Genomic DNA, 23881 nt, shown 5'->3' with positions numbered 1-23881 from the left:
TTTGTGCTTCCAGGAGAACCAGCCTGGGTTCTCCAGATGAAAAGAAACCTTGTTAAACCTGAATCTATTCCCCATCCAATTCACCACAGAGATGTAAAAACTCTCCTTGCAGAAGGAAAGTGGTGGTTTTGAGAAGCTGCACAAGATGGTAGGATCTCTCTTTTTCTGCTTTTGTGATCAATGTGGGAGAAAATGCATGTACAGTCTGTAACAGCTAGAAAGGCTGGAGATAAAAATATCCCTCACAAGGTGTAGGAAAGGTTAGAAGGAACCTCGTGAGTGATCAGGAGTAGCCCCTCAGTGTTGAAGACACCACGTTTATGAGGGTATACAATATTGTACCAAGATGAGAGTTGTATCAAACCACCAGCATTCAGAGCTACACCTTCTGCCCCTGGCTGGCAGGGATCCTCCACAACCTCCTCCTCTTAGTATCAGTACGATCAGTACGCTTTCTTTCCTTCTCCAGCTGAGATTTATTTATAGCCTACTCACAACCATTTGTTCTCGAGCCAACACCATCCATTAGTGGAACTAGTGGTTCCTCCTTATTGCTCACGGCTTTCTGGAGCACGGCGCCAGCCCCTTGCCGTCCTCCCCCAGCACAGTGCGAGCCTGCGATCGCTTCTCCTCCTCACCAGGGACCCCCGCACCAGCACACAGAGGGCTCTGGGGAGCGCCACGCCACGCAGAGCAATACCCGCCCCGCTCCTGGGACCCTACAGCAGCTCCGCGGGGCCCTGACCCTGCAGCACCGACCTCCGCGCTCTGTCCCTACAGCTCCGCCACCCTGCAACGCGCGCCCCATTCCTGGGACCCCCCAGCCCGTCCCGCAGCGCTCCGTCCCTGGCACACCCGCCCCATTCCCGGGACCCCCCAGCCCGTCCCGCAGCGCTCCGTCCCTGGCACACCCGCCCCATTCCCGGGACCCCCCAGCCCGTCCCGCAGCCCTCCGTCCCTGGCACACCCGCCCCATTCCCGGAACCCCCCAGCCCGTCCCGCAGCGCTCCGCCCCTGGCACACCCGCCCCATTCCCGGGAGCCCGCAGCTCCCGGCTCCCCGCCGCCCCCGCGCGCGCCCCCAGGCTCCGCAGGCCGCGCAGGCGCGGGAGGCAAGCGCGCGCGCGCCACCGCCCACCGCCGGCCCCGTCCCCCCGCGCCCTCCGCAGCCCGCGCATGCGCGCCACCGCCCGCCCGCTGCCGGACCCCCCTGCGCAGAGCGGGGCTCGGCGCGGCCGAGGGGGCGTGGCCTCTGAGGGCGTGTTTCCCGAGGGGGCGTGTCCCGCGCGGGGGGGGCGTGGCGCGGCGCGGCGCGCCCTGTCCATGGTGCGGGTGGCGGCGCGGGTGTCCCCGCGGCGGGAGCGCGGCGGCGCGGGGCTGTATGGACGTGATGTCCCCGCAACAGGAGCACCTCGGCCCGGGCCGCTCGTCCTCGGTGAGCGGCGAGAGCAGGGGCTTCGCCGCCGCCGACAGCAAGAAGGTGAGGCCGCCCCCGGAGACCACACGGGAAAACGCCCCCCGGCCCTCGCCCGTGTCCCGGAGGTTCCCGCGGCGGGCACCGCAGGTCAGCGCGGCCCCACCGCGCTCTCTGCCTCGCCGTCTGCCTGGGTCCTGCACGCCGCCGTCGGAACCGGGGTCGGGGGAGCCGGGGCTGTCGGCGGGAAGGGTTCGTGTGCGGGTTCCACGGGAAGCTGTGAGTGCGGCTGTGCCCGGCGTGGCCGAGGGGCTTCTGACGGGTGAATAGCCCGGGGAACTCAGCGGGGTGGCTGCACGCATCCCCTGTCCCGGGAGCACAGGGAGGCTGCTGCCCGGGTGTCCGGGGAAGGTAAGGAGTGCCGCTGCACAGCTGTCCCGGAGAGCTCGGGAAGGGTTTGCTGGGTGCTGTTCGGTGGAGTCACAGGGATCTATCTGCTGTATGGATTTCCCGGTGGTCTGGCGCGGAGGGTGTTGCTGCATGGATGTGCTGGAGCGATAAGGGGGTTTGCTACATGGATTTCGTGGGGAAACCTGAAGGACGTTTTGCTGGATGGATTTCCAGAGGTTTTGCTCGATGGGTATCAGAGGGAGCTGGAGAAAGGTTTGCGGAGTGGTTATCCAGGGGATCGAAGAGGGATCTGCTTCATGTATGCCTGGAGAGAGCGAGGGAAGAGGTGACGGTGTTTGGTAGCTGCTCTCGCACGTGCTTTGTGCAAGAGAAATATAAGATGCTTCCTGAAGAAGCACCTTATGCAAAGTGTATACAATTGATAGCAGAAGAGCCTCATCCCATCTTCAGAACGGGTTGTAAAATGTGTCTGATGTCTCAAATTGCTTTTCAGCATCTAATGCAATCAAATGCAAAATGCTCTCTTCTGCATACAGCCAAGCACTTGTTTCTGCCTTCTATTTAGCTGTAACAAGCAAGCTGTGGTAACTGGATTCTTCCTGCTGTATAGAGCAGGAATTTTCTTTTTTCTCTTGGGTTTAGCAACTGCTATAGTGTTTTTCTATCCAAATTAGAGCTGGTAGCTTGCTGCCTTGCCGATTTTGCTTCACGATGACATCTAAATCTTTTCATTGCCTTGTCTTTAGAGGTGCACTTCAGACTACTGCTAGATAGGCTGGCAGGATCGGAATGACTGGCCAAGTTTCAGTGTCCCTTAGTAAATCTGTCCACCTGCTGACAGTTTAGGATGGTAGTAAAGTCTGAGCTTGTGTCCAGTCCTGTGGCTGAGCAGTCACTGGGATTTTGCTGGCTGTGGCACAGCAGTACAGAGAGAAGTCCTGCTGATGTGTCTGTTTGGGCTGGGAGGTGATGCTATGTGCTTCCATGGGTTGAGTCCGTGTGTGCTGTGTCCCACCAAGCCACATAGTGCTCCAGGCTGACTGCAGCCCTGGGGACCTGTTCTTCTGGCAGCTGCTGTCAATGGTGGAATGGTTGCCTGGAGAGAGTTTGGCCAAGATTTCTACTACACTTTGCTGCAGTTAATACCTGACTGGTTTCTGAACTGGGCGTGTGATACATCTACACAAGGTGGTGGAGTACCTTCTGCTGCCCAGCTGGGCAAAATGATGGAGTAGATACTCACCCTGTCCAAAGACTGTGATCTAATTTGAGATGGCTACATGTGCAGCTTTGATTTTTATCAAGCATTTATTTCATTTTTGCTGAAGACAGAATGCCATGTACCTTCCAACCTGGCAGAGCCCTGATGCTAGGCACCCACCTGAAATGAGAAATTATGTTCAAGAACTGCGAAGATTAATGTTTTTATTGTGCAAGTTCCATTTCATTATTCAGCATTCTGAGGACAAATATTAATGGTAGCACTTGTGTTTCCTATTCCTGCTCCAAAGAGCCCACAGTCAAAGGAATGCAGACCTTGTTTTTGCCAACACTGACAAGAGAGCAGGGATATTACTTTTTACGGATCTTGGCAGCCCTTTTGGAATTCCTCAGCGTGGAGGCACATGCAGTGGGGGTACAGATGGAGATCCTCCTGTGGAGAAGCAGCTTGAGACCCTGGCTGTGCCCTGCAGCATATGGCAGCTTTGTACACCATGCACAGCCAACACAGGCAGTCACCAACATCCAGCCAACAGCTCAGCTGCTTGTCCACGGCTGTGGTGCTTCCTTGAGACTACTAGCATGCCACTTCTTTATGCCTCTCTGGGAAAGAAGATTCCTACCTTTATCCATGTACAGGGAAGGAGTATTCCTAATTTTCCCTGAACCTGGATTTCAGTGACAGTTCAAGTATTTTTTTTTTTTTACTATTTGGGTCCTTTGGACTCTATATATACCTCTGTGTTGTCTTCCACTCAGTGCCAAAACATCATTTTTTTTACAGTACAGAAAGTCTTTTTTGGTACCAGAGAGCTTACCTTGTTTGTATGGGTTACATACAGTGAAATGGAAGAATGTGTTGGCAAGAAATCAGTTTTAGTACCAGTGACACAGCATGTCAGGTTGAAAAATTTTGTTGCAAATATGTATTTAACATCAACTGTTTTACTTTCTGGCAAAAGCTTCCCCTAAATAGGTGATGCTAGGCGACCAGTGGACCTTTCTCCCTTTTTATTGTTGTGACTATATTTTCTCAAATTAGCTGAGATTTGCTGCAATTGTTCTGTGGTTTTCTGAACTCCTACTTCATCTTCCACTTGGCTGTCAAAACGAAGCTGAAGGATCACGTGCTTGATCACACCACAGAACCAGAATAGGGACAGAAAATGTCTAGGGCTTTTTTCATGTATTTTATGTGACCATTTAAACTAATACCTTGGAAATTTCTTTGCCTCTTCTTGGCGTGCAAAATAATTCGCACTGCTAACCTACCTCACAGTCTGTGGGAGGTTCTCTCTGTTGAACGCTTACAAGGCGCTCAAGACACTCTGCTAACAGGTGACATTGAAGTGCAGTGTTTCAGTTAATACCTTTGGAAAATTCTGGGCTAGTTTCCCTCCTTTACTGGACTTACCCTGTGTGATTGACCTACAGAGAAGTTTTGTATTGGCTGTTCAGCTTTGTAACCAATACCAGAAAATTGATGCAACCCTCAAGTGGATTGAAGTTGATGAGTAAAAGTGATTATACTGATAGGGGTTGTTTCTACAATTTTTTTTCAAAACAAACTGTGCAGCAGAGATGTCTTTTATGCCAATGTCACTGTGTCAGCAGTAGCAGCTGGATCATTTAACCATATTTATAAGTTCCTAGTGTTTCACTTCTCTCTTTTCAGAGTAGCTAGATTCCAACCAACCCTGAATATTTTATGCAAAAGGATATCTGTTAGCACAAGGAGTCACTCCTAGGGTCTTTGCTGTCTCCTTGAAGATTTCAAGTAACTACTTAAAATATTTTGGAGGCTCAGCAATTTTTAATGTTTACACCTACAAAGTGTGCAAAAAATTAACCATTTTGAATACTAATCAAAGTAGCCTTTATGGTTTGAGACTTGGCGTCTGGCAATTCCATCACCATAAATATGTGTTTCTTTGTGATTCTGATCACAAATGCAGCAACAGTTTACTGGCAGGGAAAAGGGAGCTATAGTGCTCCTCAACAGTGTATTAAATGGATAAATTAATGCTAACTAATGGCATTGGAAGAGTAATCATACATAACTTTCATCCTTTGTTTTACTCTGAAAAGATGAATCAAGTATATATTTGCCATTATGTTTTATACCTTGATCTCATGCCAATATATGTATGGTTTTTTAACATAAATCTCCTTAAGCAGGGATTTCTTCTTCCTGCAAGACTCTGTCCTGTTTGCTCTAGTCCTGGCTGAGGATCTGGTGGGGTGTTTCTAAAATCACACCTGGTAAGCAGAGAGGAACACTATTTAGCAAAGTGATGAACAATTCCTATCATCCTGCAGACGTACCCTGTAGCTATTTTGTCTCTGAAGAGGACTGAAAAACCCCTGCTTTAATGAAATCACCCGCGAAGTGGGTCATTAGGTTAAAATCACCTTGGTAGGTTGTGCTGGCTTATGTTGAGATGTGCCTCCTGATGCTGCTTTAATGATGAACTAGTGCTAGCAATCCTTCATTTCTCTGTCCACGAGAGAAACTGAAAATTATTAAGAAAACTATGTGTTCTAGTTCTTGAGTTTCCTATTCCCGGGGGTTCTTTTCGCTACTCATGGTAGCAGTAGGAAAAAGAGGAGGGGCACGATAGGTCGTGTGAGATCTAATACCCAAGAACCGTAAATAACAAATTATTGTCTCTTGACTAAATGTTGCTTGAAGTATGGATGTGGAATGGGGGGAGTCTCCTCTCTCTGTCATCTGTAAACTGCTCCTGAGAAAGCCTTTATGTACAGAATCTGGGGCAGAATTTTATCCATGTATTAATTCCTGCTTTGTGGCATGTTTGAAAGGAAACTTTGGGCTTCAACAAGACCACCACATACAGAGTCACTGGTCTGAGCAGTGCCCTGACTCACCGTAGGACCTACAAGCAACATATTTCATGTTCCCCTCCTCTATGATGTTTTTACTGATCTTTCACATCTTCATCTTATGATGTAGATGAGTGGAATCTTCTGAAGACATCTGTATCAGTGCTTCCAATAGTTTATATACTTCGGGAAGCAGTTGGTGAAACATGTTTTTGTCTTAGCTCCTTTTATCCATTTTTCTTTCTACTCTGAGATGGCCTTCAGTCTTTGCCATGCTCTCTAGCAACTGTTTTTCCGTGATGATGTGCCTTTGGTTCCACTGTGTTGATGGCTCTTTCTCTTGTGCCCCTGCAATTGTTTTCTCCACAATTATCCATCCAAAAATGGCTTTCTTTCTAGGAAGGTCCTTGTAAGTAAAAGTATTCTGCCAGCATAAACAAAACCACATAGTTTTGTCACCTGCTCTGTCTTTATGGTAAATGGTCCCTCTGTGGGACCTACATCTCTGCTGCTTGAGCCAGCAGTTCAAATGCAGTCATCTTCACACCCTGTTTATGAGAGCTCGAGAATGTTATAAGTCAACATAGGTCCATTTCTTGCTTTAACAAAGTACAAGAGATTCTTGTTATTTTTTGTACTTTTTGAAAACCCTAGTCTGTAAGTCTAACAAATACTGTATTGTAGTATGTAGGAAAATATAATCTATTGTCTCTTGTAAGTGACCCAGTGATAGAGGGCTAAGAGTGATGCCCAGTTGTCCTGGAAAATTAACTGCTATATGCTGAGGGTTGTGGTTTTTTGATTGTCAGACAGTTAGCTGAACTTTGCTTCCCAGTTTTTGGTAAGGATTTGTTGTCTGTGCTTTGGTTCACATTTAGCTAAACCGGGAGTGTGTGCCATAGATATGTTTTGTTGCTCAGACAACAAGAGCAGAGTTTGCATGGGTGAAATCCCTCACAGTTATTAACTTAAATACATTTAGAGAGTAGGATTTGTTAAAATCAGACTTCCTTTCATTAGAAAAATAAAGCAGTGAAAGGGAGGGCTTAGCCACTTGAAAGCAATCCTCAGCTCGAGGCATTGGCACATCTGAGGGCTGTCCCTGTCACCCAGTTAAATTACCCAGGCAGATGTCCCAGCCTTGACCCATTTCTGGAGTGAGCCTGTAAATCAGGAGCCTGAAATCCTTCAGTGTCTGAGGAGGCTTTAGCAAGGTTATCTGCACATTGCTGAGGAGGCATTTCTGATGTGTTTACCTGTCACTCAGGAACTAAATAAAATTTTCAACTGTTTTGTATGAGTCTCTTAAATAGACACCAGATAACATTGTTGTCTCATCCTAAGCTCAAACCTCTGCAAGAAGACAGTCTTTCCCTGTGTTACTGAGCACATACATTTCTCTGTTCCCTGTCCTTTGTTCAGCTAGCAAGGAGAGGATTGATGATGATTAACTCTATTTTCTTGGTCACCTTACTATTCTTTTACAGTCAGTGGAGGAAAACTTCTTCAGACAAGATGAACTGTGCCCTAAATTGTCCTTTTTCTCTCTGACAGCTACAAAAGGAGCACAGGCCAAACAGCTCAGGTGTGTGAGTCAGAGGCTGGGTGAGAGGAATCTTCCTGCATGTGTCCGACCATGGCACGGGTCAGGCAGCACAGCCGGGCAGTGTGGGCAGTGTGCTCCGGGAATCACCGCACGCAGTCCCTGTCTTAGCCCACCTGCTCTGACCTCTGACACACCTGCAGTAGCTGCAGCAGGGTATCCACTTACTGCACAGATTTTTAACTTCTCTAGATACTCGAGAATGTTACACTCTATATGCACTACTTAAGTTTCTTGTCATCACAAAATAAATAGTAAGTACTATTAATTGTTTTCATACCTTATTTATTTAATTCACACTCTGCCATTCTCTTCAGAAGCGTGCTATATTAAAGTGATACACATAGAGTACAGGAACAGTTCCAGTTTTTTAATCTTATCGTGTGTTACCTTTTCCACAGTGGAAATCAATATTGTAACTTGGCAAGATATTAATTTATGTGAATTTCATATAGTACTATCATCCACTTCAACAGCGAGGCAAAATTAGTTGAATACTGGCATCCAGGAATAGACTTTTCCTCCAGCTGATTACTTGTGAGATACTTGTGCAACCTTTACTGTAATCCATAGGGGTTCTGATTCCTGAGGAGAGACAGCATATTTTCAGTGGTGGTTTGCAAGCTTTCTGTCCTCAGCATGGTGGGCTGATCTGCTCATAAACCGCCTACCATCACAGTTTACAAAACAGTGTGTCAGATTGTAGGTCTGATCGATATCTGGTGTAAATTCATTATTTTCCAGTCTACAGACCTATGACTTTTTTTATACCAGATGAGAAACTGGCTAAATACTATCACCAGTCCAACAACTGAAAATGCAAAACCTTTTTGTTTCTGTTAAAAAGTCAGGACAACCACAACCAGAAATGCAGAAAGTATGAAGTTAAACCTGAATCGGAGGGGAGGGTGCAGGAACTCAAGCTTTTACTCGAGTTTGTCCCGACTGACACAAGATTATAATCTTTGCATCTGGCACACTGTAAACATTCATTATAGATACTGATTTTATGATACATTTCACATGGTTGTTACTCAGCCAGTAAGTATGAGAATTTCTGTCTGTGTTGACCTTTCTAATATTTACGTGAAAAAATAGGAGGTAATGATGTGGAACACATGTTGAGAAATGCTCCTCTGTGTCCCATGCTTAGATAATTGGTCAGTGCATCCCCTTTTCCTCCCAAACATCTGCTCTCACTACAGGTGTTCAGGATATATCTCCTCTCCTCCACATTGCCATACTTGCCCATAACAAAAGCAATGAAAATGAGGATAGCGGGCAACTGGATCCAACTTAATGAAAAGTGAATTTATCCTCTCCCTTCTCAAAGTGAATCAATTCAGGTTGTAATGATGGTCCCTTATTTTCTCTTCCAAAACTCTGTACATAACAAAATAAAAATAAAACACCCCTTTCTGTCTGTAATCAATGTCTCTGTGTAATGTGTTTGTTTGCATACAGCTGACCTGACTCACTTGAGTGCTGTGAAAATTTTCCTTTTCTCATCACTGATCTTTTTATGTGCTAAGAGTTTGCCCAGAGAGGCTGTGGAATCTTGTCCTTGGAGGTAACACAGGCCTGCACTGGAGGTGGCCCAGAGTGGCCTGCTTGAATGGGTCTTGCTGGTTCAGAGAGGCTGGATCACAGATCCCCTCCCACCAGGATTATCTCTGCCAGTTATTTGAGCTCTTACTAAGCTTGCTGTAGTCAAGGCTTTACTTTGGTCTTCAGATGTTTGAGTCAAGACTAGAATCTTGCTGGCATAGGTGTTATTCAGCACTGCTAACTCAGGTGTGGAAAAAAAGAGCTGTAATTGCCATAGATTTTAAAATACTGTGATTTTTTTTTCCCAGTGCCTCTCTTTTCAGACCTGAAGATCTCTTTGAAAATGTAACCAGACTTCCACTGTGGGAGCTGAGATGCTCCAGTTTTTACCCCCTCAAAAGCCACCTGCCCAGTAATGAGTAAATTGCAGTAAATTTCCCACTGGGAGTTGATGGTTTATATAAACTCCTGAAATCTGCCTGTTGTGTGATTTATGTGGCTGGTCTTCTATAGCATGTTATACTGCATTGTTACACAGATCTCTTTTTGTCTTTGTATTTGTAGGTATGCTACTTTTCAAACTTTTAACAGCTTTTCAGATTTGCTAGCTAGATTTAATTCACTAGAACAATTTATTTATTTCTTTTTTAAATAACTATCAAAATTAGCATCTCTTTTATTATTAATCTTTTTTTTTTATCCTGTTTTAGTCCAATTGGAGAGAGTTAAGTGTTCCCAGATCTAATTTACCAGTCTTGAGAAGGTTATTTTTTGATAAACTAGGGACAAGGGAATAATTTTTAAAGGTGAATTGAAATTACACAGTTGAATTTATAGCAATTGCTGCACAACAGCTGTAACTGAGTGACAAACAAGCGTGCTCTACATCAATAAAGAGAGAACCAAAAAAATGACACACTAACAGATGGACTGCAGTGAGGAAGAGGAATGCACTTGTCACAAGCGAGTAAAATATGTGGAGTTCAGTTTCTCCAAGGGGAGCACTCTGTGCACCTGCCCAGACAAAATGTATAGCCACATCCAGCACATACACTGGCAGAAGAATCAGTTGTTCTGACTACCCTGACATATTTGTCCTGGTAGTCAGTGGTTATTTTTGGTACGAAGGAGGAGAGTCGTGCTTTGTGATTAACTGAGAGCAGGGAGTTCATGACTGTCACTGGTTCACCTGTCTGTGGGCTCTCAGTGGTGGTCAGGGCAGTGTAAGGTACCACTGCATCATTGGATATTCTCCTGTCGGCGTCTCAGGAAGAGTTTGACCCTGGTTCTTTTGTTCACCAGTTTATTCTGAAAAGTATTTGAGCAAAATAAGGTAACAGTCACCCTTCTGGTGGAGGGTTATGCACCAGAGGAGAGGAGAGGTCATGCACCTTGGCAGCAGGCTGCACAACCGGTTCAAGACAGCCCTCCAGGGTTAGGGCCAGGACTACTCAGTCCTGCTTCTGGCTGCAGGAGGGAGACTGAATGCATCGTGGTGAATAAATACATTTGCGTTCAGGGAAATGTGTGGTTTTGTCTCCTGTAGGTGCTTTTGAAAATTTCTGCCTCTGGGGAAAATGGTGGTATTTATTTGCTCAGTATTTTCATTGTAATGTTCAACTTCACTGACTGGAAATCCATGCTCCCTTGTTAGCTACTGACATTTTCATCTCTTCCTTGTGCTTTTTCTTTTTTTTTTCCCTGTGGTGATCTCTTAGTGTATCCTTATTCTCTTTCTAGTTCTGTGCTAGCAACTGTTGCGCCTCTCCCCATTTTATTTTTCTCATGCATAATAAGGAATGGAAAAAAATGTGATTGTTGACTACTGAGGAGCAAGATATAATGCTCCAGATAGATTACTAAGGAAGGAAAATGCTCTCCTCTCTAAAAATTAGTTAAAAAAGGGTAGCCTAATGCAGCATGTAAGGTCAGGTGGGTAGAATCCAAACCTTAATTTATGACAGATGTCAGATCTGACACAGAAAATGTATGAAGCATTTGAAATTTAAACCACCGCCTGGATATTTGATAAATTTGAAGTACAATAAATTACTAAAGGACAAAAAAGTGGTTGAGGACAAGCTCTCGGTGTTTATTTCACATGGGCAGGGTACCTCAAGTATCTGTATAGACACTGATTTTCAGCTTTTCTTTACACTGGCTTTCTGGTAATGCTTCTGCTTTTCTTATCATTTGATATTTTCCCACTCCAGGGTAGCTGAAGGCAATAACTTAGCCTTTTTCCCATGGCCTGAAATTGGAGTCTGGCTGTGCCCAGTCTGTCTGTATGCATACAGTTCCTGTTCCAAATCTCACCTGTGCTGTAATTTTGTTTCTCTTTCCAATCAGAAAATGAAGAGTTTGGCCCAAAGACGCCAGTCTGCACCATCTTTGATCTTTGTCAAAGCACTCAGCAGATCTAGATCGGCCTCAAGGTGAGTCAGTGAGTTTTGCTGGCTGTACTGTTTTGCAGTTTCTCAGCCCCAGACTTGAAATGTTTTTGAACTATTGTCCACAGCCAGTTGTTGAACACAATTCAGGCTCCTCGGTAGCTGCACATCTATAAAGCCTGCTGAAAGATGTGACAGAACCAGTCCAGGCACCAAGCTGATCTCCTAGACAGGGTTTCCCCAGTGCTGCCACACTGAGCTGTTTATACCTGGCTGGGTGGGCAGGGCTGCTCTGCAATTTGCAGCTGGGGATGCGACATTTGGGCTGCTCAGCTGTGAACAGTTTGTGACTGGCTGTGATTGCCTGCTCTGGAGATGGCATGGGCAGAGGAAGATGCATGCTTGTTGCCTTGGGCACTTCCACAGTGTCAGGCGTAACTCAGGATTGTTCACTGTAGAATTGCACAATTTAATTTGAGCTAAGTTTCTTCTGTCATTGCCTGCCATGTGGTACAAGCTCTCCAGGGCTCTGGAAGCACCTGCTGATTCAGAACAATGCTGTGGGCCAGGAATCTGGTGATCACAGCCTTCTCCTGTCCAGTATTAGCACTTGTGGGACTGAATACGTGGGTATTAAGCATTCACCCTTTTTTGTCTTGTCTTCTGCCAGAATCGGCCATCCTTCCTCCCTCCCTTCCTCCCTCCCTCCCCCCTCCAGTGTAAGGCTGCCATAGAAATGGAAGTTTCTATGGAGCTAGTCCCCTGTCCAGCCTCAGCCCTGACCTGCCATTTGAACCACTCTGCATACATAACTTTTTTCTCCCTGCACTGCAGTTCATTAGATTTTAAACTTACAAAACGTGTTTATCGAGAAGTGAACCATCTGGTATAGGCTGTTAATGCTTCCAGCTGTGTATTGCTCTTTATGAAGAAATGTTATTGCGGGAAATAAAAGTATGGCTTTGTAAGGAATATTTTTTCCTACTCTGTGGTGTGTTAAATAATCAGTACGTTAGCTTCGGAAAGTTTTTTGTCTTTGATCTAATTAATATCTGGTTTGACATCATGCAGAATTCTACACTATTTCAGAAACCTGTGAAAGTATTCTGTGAAAAAAATCAGAGTTGCAAAATAGGAAAGTCAAAATTCATTTACATGTTGTTATTCAGACATTAATATTTTTTCTTCAATTCAACTTTTAAAATTTACTTTATTTCCTGCTCCATAAGTATCAGAAATCAGAAATAGCTCTAGAGACACCAAGTGTAATACAGACTACATTTTCACCTAAGAATTTTATTTTTTCTTAAATGTCTTGCTTGTATAGCCCAGATCAGAATTATTTCCAAATCTAGGGTGTGAAAGGATTCTTTCGTAAGGCCAGTTGGCAGAAGCTGTGTGGTGGAGAGGACCAAAGAGAGGAATGAATTTCCTTGTTCTGCAGTAAGCAATGCTTGTCCTACACAACAACTGATGGATGCTGGCTCAGTCATGTCCTCTGCCTGTGGCATGCAACAATTTAGCTGCTTCCTTTGTTTTGAACTGAAGTCTGTGGCCTTTGTGAAAGGTATTGGGTGAAGTCTGAGGACACTGAAGTCAGAGCAGGTGATTTTGTAGCTTCAGAGTCTTTCAGTTTAGAGGGTGACACTTTGCATGGTGTTCATTATTGTTCACAGGAGCAGCAGTTCTCACCTGTGCCTGACTTCCCTGTTTGACTGTGCAAAGCACATTCCTTTTCATCGCCAAACTGATGGATGAGTTTGATCTTTCCACTCGGTTTGTTGTGTAAATGCTTAACTCTGGTGAAGTGCTTTCTCTGAAGGAAAGCTGAAGAGCAACACAATTACTTCCCATGTTTTCTAATCTCCTCCAAATGTTTTACCTCAGACCTTTCTCTGCTCTTAGTCCTTATAGACACAGCCAATCTGCAAAATCTATTATGCTTCTCTGGCAGTGAACCTTAATACTGGGACTCCATAACACTTACTTGTTAATGGTTGATTAATGACTTGTAGATAGTAAAGCTCCTATCTGAAGGTAACAAACATTTGTGAGGGATTTATTTGAATACTCTCACCTCAACAGCTGGCTCACCTCAGTATTTGTTGAAATTAATGAACAAGTGCAAAGTTTAAAAGAGCAGGAAATACTTAGAAGCCGAGTCAGTTTGTGTTTTTATACCACTTTATATGTCAGGTGTCCCTGGTTTATATACAGGGCACTTTCATAAAATGTAGTGGCACTTTGGACAGACTTACTGTGGGGCATTTTAAAGTTTATTAATGCTATTTATTCAAAGAAAACCACTGTGACATCTGGAGATGGCTATTTAGCATTCAGAGGACTAAGGTTTTTGTTGGCAGTGTTACTGTAGCTGCGATGACACAAGGATGTGAGCAAGACAAGATGATTTCGCTGGAAAAACCAGATGCTTGTTTGGGTCATTGTCCTCTTATCCAGTCCTGAAAGAGAAGCAAGTCTGAAAATCTTGTGTGCTTAAAAGCTTGTCATCTTTTTCTCCAGCTGTATCATTTGGTTTAATTAACATTCTGCTTTCATTACAAATCTTGCCTTGCCTTGGTCAATCATATAGAAGGAGTTACATGATATTCGGCCTAAAGAAGAGTTCTGGGATAGCTGTATGGCATGGTGGCTCACAGAAGGGAAACCTTGCTGTAATTCATGCCTCACTTGACTTGTACTTGCAGGCAGAAGAGAAGCATAGTAAATACTACAGATATTAGAGTGGAATTTGGGCCCTTACGTCTAAGAGATGAAGATATGCAGACCACTGTTGCCACATTTTGTTTATCTTCCTTTTTTTTCCCCTGTACAGCTTCTTTTTCATCACAAAATTGTGATGAGTAGCCACGTAAAGACTCTTTACATCATCAAATCTACTCTTCAGAAGCACTTTGAGCAAGGTTATTGTAGAAATACATTGGAAAAGTAAGCTTTTGGTACTTTTCTTGGCTCATATTCAGGTGCAGAAAAAATAAATTTGATTGTCAATTCTATTAATGTGTATGAAATTGGCAATGGATTTGGGTTAGTTATATTTATCCCTGGACTTGTTCTGCAGTTGTAATTTTCCTCTTTCTTGGTGTCTTTTAGTGAAACCTGCACAACTTAATGGTACAGTTCAGTGCAATACAAATTACATGCTTGAAACAGAAATGTCTGAGGCCTGGATTTAATGCATCAGGTATTGTCATCTCAAATAATTGATATAGAATATGAAAGACTTGTTTCAAGTCAAATTTTCAGCTTTTGTTCTGCTGTCCCTCAAAATAATTTTCACATGTGATAAAACCCAGGATTTTGCTCAGCATTGGTGGTCTTCTGCTTGCATCTCTAATATTTCACTGGGACTGCTCTATGCTGCAGTCACCAGCAGCTTCCCTTTTTCTAATGCACACCTCAACAGGTTTTAAATGCTGAAACTAAGTAATATAATTTCACAATTTCTGAGTCTGGAAGACCACTTATAGATCTGTGTCTTTACACATTAAAGGTGTTAAAATACCGAAAATGTAACAACTCTTTTCTACAGTATGAAGTGTGCTTATGATGTTATTTTGGTGTAAGCTGGGAGCACAGGCTGTTTAAAAAAAACCCCAAAGGATATTTTTTAGAAAGTTTTATGAATAACTCCCCTGAATAATGAACCTGAAAAGGAAGTTCCTAAAATGTTACCCCTACCCAATTTTGTTATATGGCTTTTATGGTTGAAGAAGTGGAAGTAAAAACTGAAGATTTGACAAGTTTACAAAGGGAGAAAACACCCTTGTTTACCTAAGAGGTGGTTTATGCCATTCACAGTGATGTTGTTCTTCCTTTTTCCAGTGCACAGTAAGTGCTTCTGGCCTGTCATCTTTTAGGGGTCCTGTGCCAAAGGCTAAATATCCCAGATAATGAAGATCATATGTGTAATCTAGTAATACATTCCACTTGGCGCGAGTCAAATACAGAGTGTTCCCAGAGCCTTGGACATTGTGTTTTCCCGGTCTTAGTCAGAAGATATGTGGATGATCCAAGCTATGTGACTAGAAGAAGACAAAAATAGAGACTTTTAATAAATGTAAATTGCCAGAAGGCCTTAACTGTCTCTTTTTCACCAGGAGGATGTGTAGTTGGTGCTTCAGGCAAAACCGGTGGCAGGGATGAAGGGGATAAAAGTCCATTGCAAGTAACCAGCTTGTTATGTAGACATTTCAGCGGAGCTAATTTTGCTCCAGTCGTTTCCATGCTAGTGAGTAATTTTGCCTCCCAGTGCAATTGATCTCCGTGAGGTGTGTTTGGCTGCAGAGGCGATGGAGAGGCAGCACAGGCGCCCGGGCCGCGCGCCGCGGCCATTTTTACCTGCTGGTGCAGGACCAGGCCCAGATGCAGAGGCTGCCCTGTCCTCTCTCCTGTCTGCCCATGCGGAGGTGAGTGTTGCTCTCGCACAGCCCCCGGACACCGTGGCAGCCTTTGCTGGAGCGTGGGCCGTGGGTGGCACATCCCGGGCGGAGGCAGAGGAGCGGCAGGCTGGGCCAAGGCCGCCATGGCCTGGGCGGCCGATGGTGCCGCTGCGGGCGGGGGCATGGCTTAGGGTCAGCCCTGAGGTGGAGTGGGACAGGCAGGGCCTCGCCTGGGAGTTTGCAGGGCTGTGAGGGGAAAAGGCCATGCTGTGTGTGTGCCGGTTTCCAGGATTGCCTTCTACATGTGGGAATTTGCCTCCGGAGCAACTGCCCGCTGCCAGCGGGGAGAGCGGGGCTCAGAACCAGAGCGGGAGTTGGCACTGTTATAAATTACTCACCACGATCGGGTAGGTCAATCAATAAGGCAAGTTATTAATTCATTGATAAGGAGCGGGCAAGCAGCGCTGGGGACGCGGGGAGTCCGCGCTCCGCCAACACGTCCGTCCTACCCCTGGTCGCTGCCCCTTTTACAGGCAGTTTCTTGTTGGGCCGTGTCATGCCTTCTCTGCTGGGCTACAAGCCCCAGCACGCCCCAACATGCTGGCTAGCACTCCAGCAGCAGTGGCTACAGGGTCCCACCAGTCTGGACAAGGCTCAAACGTGTTGTCAGGTTACACTCCTGGCAAGCAGGTAACAGCAGTGACAAGCCTGCTCGTGTTCGTACAAGCTTGCATTTTCCTTATACATAAAAAGTGGATACAGTTCATAGTTTAGTGGCAAAATAATAAAAAATATATAAAAACAAGAGCTAACAATTCACATCAAAGTGATTTAAACAAGTATAATGAAATCATTATATTTTCCTGTGTTTCATGTTAATTCTTTACTTTGAGTTCAGTATTTTTGTTTATGTTGATCCCACGGTGTATTTTTCGTAGTGACACAAATCACTATGTAACATCTCACAGCACGGACAGGTACCATCCCAGCTGGCTCCAGCCAGGCATCAAAAAGGACGGAGAATCCTATTCCTACAGACTCAGTCACCAAAGCAAATGAAGGTGTCTTTGCTCCTGGGTCTAATTCTTAGGTTTAATTCAGTTTCAAAGCACTTGATTGGGATTTTTTTCTTAGATTTTTTTATTTTGTTGAAAGTTTTGATGCTTTAACATTTTATGCTTAATCAGAATGGGCAGAAATCTCTGTATGAGGACTGCCCTGGAATTCTCCCCTCAATATGTCATGTTTCCCTACGTAAGGTAAGCATATATGAATTTGTAGAAAAATAGTAATTGTTTTAAAATTACTGTTTTGTATTTAATGCTCTTGCTTTTTAATGGAATTATACATAATTAAAACAATTTGTGATGGGTTTTCAGTTTCTAGTGTATCTAATTCATGTTTGATTAAAGCTAATTATAACACTAGAGTATTGCTTCCTTAAACCATGTGTTTGAACACAAAAGTTACTTTTACATAATAATAGCTGAGGATAAAATTTTATTAACTGTTAACAAGGTGAACTTTCTGAGGCCTCAGATGGCCTTTTAACTCAGAGATTTGCAACCCCTCTGCTGTGTTTTTTCTGTTTTGTTTTGTGTGGGTGTATGTGTGCATATGTTTGTTTTTGATAAAACTCCTCAGTTCTTCATTTACGACCTACAAACTGGCTTTTAGCGATGTTTGTACATCTGGAGATGGAAATGAGCTGTGGCTTTTGGAGATATGCTGCTTTTTTTATTAAAAGGAAAGGACTAGAGGTAAGAATAAGGAAGGCTTGGAAGCAGGGCTTTGGAGGGATTGGAGTTGAAATAGGGGATTAATTTTACAATGAATTACTAATAGTTTACCACCAGCACCTTAAGCAGATTCCCTTTTGGAGAGAGTTGTGGCAGTATGAAGACAGTGAGGGGCAGTGCTGATCAGGATGAGTACAGGGCTCTGCTTGTCCAGATGTCTCAGTGTCCACATGTGCTTTTGGCTGCAGCCCATTTAAAGGACTTTTTGGATTAGGCCTTGAGGTCTGGCAGAACGCAGCTCTTGTCCAGCCATTGTGTATCGCTGATTTTAAACAATGAAATCTATGCCAAATGACAGTCTGGCCAAGCAGTTTGGGCAACAGCATACCTGAGGAAATCACAGACCAACTTGCTCAGTCTGCTTAATGATCATTTATCTTGTGTAAACAAGCAGAAAGACTCTAATGATGTGCTGGCTGATGTGCAGCCTCTGGTGCTCTGACCTCTGACATGGGCCAGCATTAAATACCTGTTGGACTCTCCTCTGGGCTGATAATGGAGTTGCTTCTCCTGGTCCAGCTGCGTCCTTGTGGTGCACAAAGCTGCTGGTGAGGGGTTTTAATCACCTCGTGGGAGTAACAGTCTATATTTAGGTATCTTTACCTGTTCTTCAGTGTTCGTGTACTGGGGGCTAGATCCAATGAAGCATAATAAACCTCAGGGGCAAGACTCTAAACTCATGACAGAAAAGCATAATCTTAGAGGCTTCCTGACCTCTCAAGTGCCTCTGTCCTTTAGACACTGTCCTGCTGACCAGAGATCTTACCAAACACCTGGATTTTTGCTTTTGCACATCCCAGTACAGCATAACTGTTGGCAGCACTGAACAGGTAATTATCCTCATAAGGCATAGAGATGTAGGCGATGCTCTAACAGTTTTTTTCCCCAGCTCAAATCACTAGTGGAGGAGGAACCTCTGACTAACCTGCCTGAGTAGCTGTGGGGAAAAACTCCTTGAATAAATAAGTGGGCAGTTAATTATGGGAGAGCAAACAGGTACTTGTGGTTCCATGCATGTTCACAAGGAATCTGGGTCACTACACTTGCTATAGCTGTCAGCAGCAGCCATATCAAGTAATCTGTTCACTGTAATAGGATAATTGCTGTGCCGTAGTACAAGTATCAAAATATAATTCAAAGCCCTGGAGGCTGAACAGGTGACGAGGCACTCCTGTCTTCCATGTTGGCACCCATATTGGTCATCCCTCTTAGGGAAATGGTCCTTACAAACTTAAGCCAATACAGGGGCTGAGCAGATCCTCTCTCCATGTCTGTGGTGAGGCTTTGTGGAGTTCACCCCACTGTGTCCCAGAGTTCATAAAATCATAGGATGGCTTGTGTTGGAAGAGACCTTGAAGATCATCTAGTTCTAAGCTCCCTGCCATGGACAGGGATAATGTCCACTAGACCAGGTTGCTCAGGGCCCCATCCATCCTGGCCTTGAACACTTCCAGGAATGGGGTATCTGCAACTTCTCTGGACAACCTGTGCCAGTGCCTAACCACAATCACAGTATAGAATTCTTCCTAAAATCTAATCTCAACCTACCTATCTGATTTGCTTCTTCAATAATGGGAAAATCAGAGCCTAAAAAGGAAGGATTATTGAGCACTGAAACTCTGGGAGACCATGAACAGCCCCATTGGTATTACCCAGTAATTGAGTGGGGTGACTGACAGGCAGTAAACCCAGGCAGTCAACTAGAAAATGCCATTTCCCTGTTGAAAGCACATGGTCATACAAGTGCCTTACTCCTGCCCATCTACAGCCTGTGTGACATATAGCTGGAGATGTTCTGGTCAGCAGAAACATGTAGGCTCACTGACAGCCATCCATGATGTTCCAGAAAGGATTTCTAAAGATGTCCACACTGATCTTTTTATCTCATGTGCACACGAGCTTTAAATCACCTGTTTCTGTAGAGATCTGCAGAATGTCCTAGATATTTTTGGTAACCCAGAATTCCTGGCTGCTATATGACCTGTGCTGAACTCTTGTAATACACTTTACAAGAAGATATATGAAAGCCCCTTTTGAATAAAAGGTCATTCTCATCCATGAGGTAAGTCAAAGTCAGTGGAGTTGAGCCAGGCTTTTAAATGTTCTGGTTGCGATTAAGTGGAATTAATTATCCAAATTGCAATTACTGCTTCTCAATAAAGTTAAGGTAGGACAAAAACCTTATTACTTTGGCTGACTAAAATAACACTGGATCTCTAGTGGGACTGAGATCCCAGAGTGCTTCTCTGTATGCCTCCTCAGGATGGGTAGGAAGAAGTTTGGTTGGTTTTTAACAAAGGTAGCCTGTGCATCCAGGATTCTTGTAGGCCATGAGAACCTCCAAAAAGCCCAGACAACCATGGTGCAGAACTGTAGAGCTGGGGTGTTAAGTTTTGGGGTTTTCTTTCCCCCTCAGTTCATCCTGCTTTTTTTCCAATTTTTTTTTTCTTTATTATCTTTCTTTTTTTCCCCCCCCAAAGGTCACTTTTTTGGTGACTTTTTTTTCCCCTTTGGTCTGAACAATGAAATCTTTTGGGTAGATAGTGCCTGGAATGGCATTTCCCTGGTGCATCTGCAAAGAGAGTAACTCAAGGTGGTGCTGCTATGTTAGTCAGTAAAAGTGAGTGAGGACTGCAGTGGTGAACAGAAGATTGATTCTCCCTAAGGCCAAAAAGCTTTTATTGACTTCTGCATTCGAATGTGACCTCTCCCAAACCTCTCCCTTGCTCAGGGGGCTTTAGACCAAAACCCCTTGAACTTGTTGACTCCTGTATAGCAGGACTGTAGAACACCCACACTGCAAGAACTTTCAAAGTATTTAAATAACTTGCCCTAAATTATTTTCTGGTAGAAATATGCAAAATATGACCAAAATGTGTGGTGCTAATTTATACCAATAGAGAATTTTACTCTTGTGTTAAATTTTCAGAGTAAACACCTTGCAGCTGTTTGTTAAAATAAAACAAAAGGGCTTGGAAGCAAACCAAACCACAAGTGTATTTCCTGTCTCCAGCCTCCACGCTGTAGTGCATGCTTGCTCTGCAGAGAATATTGTCCTTTTGGCTATGTAAAAATTACTTAAGTGCAGCTTTATTTACAGATAAGCTGCCAAGCTTCCATCGTGAAAAGTGTGAGGATTTTGTTTTAATGAAGCCTTTTACCCTACAGCTATGTGATATTCTACTGCCAGAGTACAGAAAAGTAGTCTGTTATGTGCCTCAGCACCTGGAACATTTAGTGCAAACCACCTTTTTCTTCATAATAATTTTTATTGTGTTTCATAAGGTTTTGACATCATGCAGAGACAATACAAGACAATTTTTAGAATCCTATTATAATTTAAGTTGGAATATTTTTCTCAATATATATTGCATTAAAATGTGCACACTGAGTTTTAGAAGCAGAGGAGTGATATCCACTTTCACTCATACAAGTTTTAGCGTTGATTTCCACCCTAAAATGTAAATTTGTCTATTTATCTGAGTAAAACTTGGTCCCAATCTCAATTAATATACATCTTCCTTCCATTGTCCAGGCCTGTGCTTGCCCTGCCAGTGCTGGAGAGTGGGTTGCAGCATATTTTAGTCTGAAGTCTTTGTGACCCTGTTGGGACTCACTGCTTGATCTTGGGTGTAATTTTCTGAGGTCCAGCTGCCTGCCTGGGTAGAGTGAGGACAGCTCTGTGCTGGAGGCTGATACGTGCTCCAGGTCAGAGGATTCCCTGTGAGATCAGAGGCACAGTCCATAAGGGAAGATGCAGGAGTGAGGGGTGACTACCCCATATTTGTTCAAATACATGACTTGTAAAAGAGAAGTTGCAACCGGCAAAGAGCACTTGTGAAGTAGAATCAGACATTGTAAAACTTAGCAACTAATACTGTTTGAAAAACCAAGTAGATCTCATTTGTTTCATGGTACAAAAAGCTACTGTACCCACAATGGTGATGGCCTAGGGGACTTTAAAGGAGTGCTGCAGAAAATAGACTTGCTATTTCTGGAATGCTGCACTGTTTTCACAAAGTGCTGCCTCAACTGTATAAGATTTACCAAAGATAACAGCATGCAAACATGCCCAGCATCCTCAGAACGAAGCTCCCTTGGCATAGCAGGGATCAATTGACAGCAGATTTTCAAAATGGGTTGTCAGCCCATGTGATTAAGGGAGTTTTATGCTTGTTTATTGAAGTTCCTTCTATAAATAGTCCATGTAAGTTTAGAGCTGCATTCTAACTTTGTGCTGGCCCACATCTTACCTACCACCTTCCTGGAAAACAGTCCTACCCTCTATGCTCATACTTTTTGTGCTTTCTTTCACCCTCCAAGTATACTTTTATATGTATTACAATAAAGTGCTGTATAAATGTAGGTGCATATTCAGGATCACAAAGATTTGAAGTGGGCAGATCCTGGGCACGTGGGCGACTTGCCGAGGGCACTGCTTGTGGTTCAGAGACAGTGGCAGAAAGGAGCAGTTAGCACCTTTAAAAATGCAGATGAATTTACACATCTCTATATATATCTATAGCTATATATATCTGCCTGTCTAAGTAGGGCTGTGAGCTGCAGATTGCTCCGTGTGGGTGAGCCTAGTCTGTGTTACCTTGTTCACAGCAATGGGAGCTGTGAATGCTCATCTCTGAGGACATCAGGGATCTGCGTGGTTATGCTGAACCTCAGCCAGGCAGTGGAGATGGAGCAGGCTGGACTGAGCAAATCATGGGAAATGGTCATGGCTGTTGGCATCCCTGTTTTCTACTCCTTACTCCATGGATAGTTTGTTCCAAGCCAGAAGCCTTCACAAGGGGACCCCCAGGTAGATAGTGTTATTGAGGAGTACTGTGTTGTATCTCCCTGTTCCTTCCCTTTTCCATTACAGCTGGTTTGAGGGAATGATCAAGAACTTATACAGGGCTTTGCTTGTTCCTCAACTGTTTTGCAAAGACAAAGCCCCTTTGCTGACAGATTTTGGAGGTAGGTCTGCAAATGGGTGTAGTGCAGTTGTAGCCTCCTTTCTCTTCACGGCTGTTCTAGCCTGAGGAGTGATTCTTCAAGCCATATGCTTCAATAAGCTGCCAGCATGACAGAAACTAAATTAATCAGGAGCATGAACAGGACTATCTCCATTGTTCTGTGTTCAGGCCCAAGCATGGACAATTGTTTTCAGTGTACCAGAAAAGCTTTTCTTTCATTTAGTTTTTCACTCTTCTTTAGTGTACGGAACACAGTGATCTGGTTTGTGTGATTATTCTGGCAAAATCTGTGATGATTTTGTCAAGTTGACTAGTATACAGTGCAAGTCACATCCAGATTACCATTTATGATGAAATTCAATGTGTGTTGAAGTCCTGAAATGCTAACACTGCCCTTTGGTGTGCTATGAGGAGTGCTTCAAGGTGAGTCAGTACTCACTGCTGAGTTACAGTTTTGGTTGGGTTTTTTGTTTCACCTTATCTAACCTTATTTGGCGAGCTCTTGCACACCAAATTCAACCTATTTGCTTTTGGTTAGTTAAAGAATTGTTCTCACTACAGTATTAAGCTAATTACCTTGAATGCAAAACACCTTCTAGGCACAGTATGGGTAATATGTCTGTGTGTTAATAGATTTCTAGCAGTAAACCATCTTGGCTTCCAAGCTCCAATTAGCAGGTCCTGCCTCATTAGCAAAAAACCAAGGAAACTGTTTATTAAGCTCCTACTGAAGTTCCTTCTCACAGTACTCTTTAGGTGCTTAAGGGTCTGAGTGGGAGGCACAGAAAAAAAAAGTATTGTTACCTGATTTCCAATATGAGCTCTATTAAGAAAGTGGAGGAACTTACCTCCTGGATCTTGCTCACTTTCGGGGGTATCTCTACTGGTCACAAATTACGTGTTTTCCCTGACTGATAATCTATTTTGGCAAAAATCCGTAATGTAGGCTGAACTGTAGACATTTCTTACGGTGCAGATAGCTGCTGTTTTCACAGCATAGCCCTGAAAAGCATAGCCCTGAAAGGATGTGAGTAGCTCCTGCTTCTCTCAGTGGGCTGCTCCAGTGCAAAGCTGTGATTCAGTGATGGCAAAGTAAATGCTTTAGTGAGAGATGCTGAAGCTGAAAGTTCATTTGCTTTATTATTCCTAAAGGATAAATTGTTTATTCTTTAGAATCATCCAAAACTGGCCTTTGAAACCTACAAAGTAAGTCTGATGTCTCTAAACACTGTGGGGAAGGTCAGCAGGTGCTGTGCTTGGTGGGCTCTCTAGCCTGTAG

At 44.1% G+C, this 23881-nt stretch overlaps 1 protein-coding gene across 1 annotated transcript in view; it reads left to right on the top strand.

The window, feature by feature from the left end:
* Positions 1–1380: 1380 nt before the first annotated feature.
* Positions 1381–23881, top strand: part of ARHGAP20 (Rho GTPase activating protein 20) — a 56751-nt gene continuing 34250 nt past the window's right edge. The window contains 2 exon segments of the mRNA XM_062514645.1: positions 1381–1479; positions 11390–11475. Of these exon segments, the coding sequence (XP_062370629.1) occupies positions 1381–1479; positions 11390–11475 (185 nt within the window).

This window comes from Cinclus cinclus, chromosome 2 (genome assembly GCF_963662255.1).
Source record: "Cinclus cinclus chromosome 2, bCinCin1.1, whole genome shotgun sequence".
NCBI classification, from domain to species: Eukaryota; Metazoa; Chordata; class Aves; order Passeriformes; family Cinclidae; genus Cinclus; species Cinclus cinclus.
Note: the sequence above shows the minus strand (reverse complement) of the source record. Positions and strands in the feature narration are given on the sequence as shown.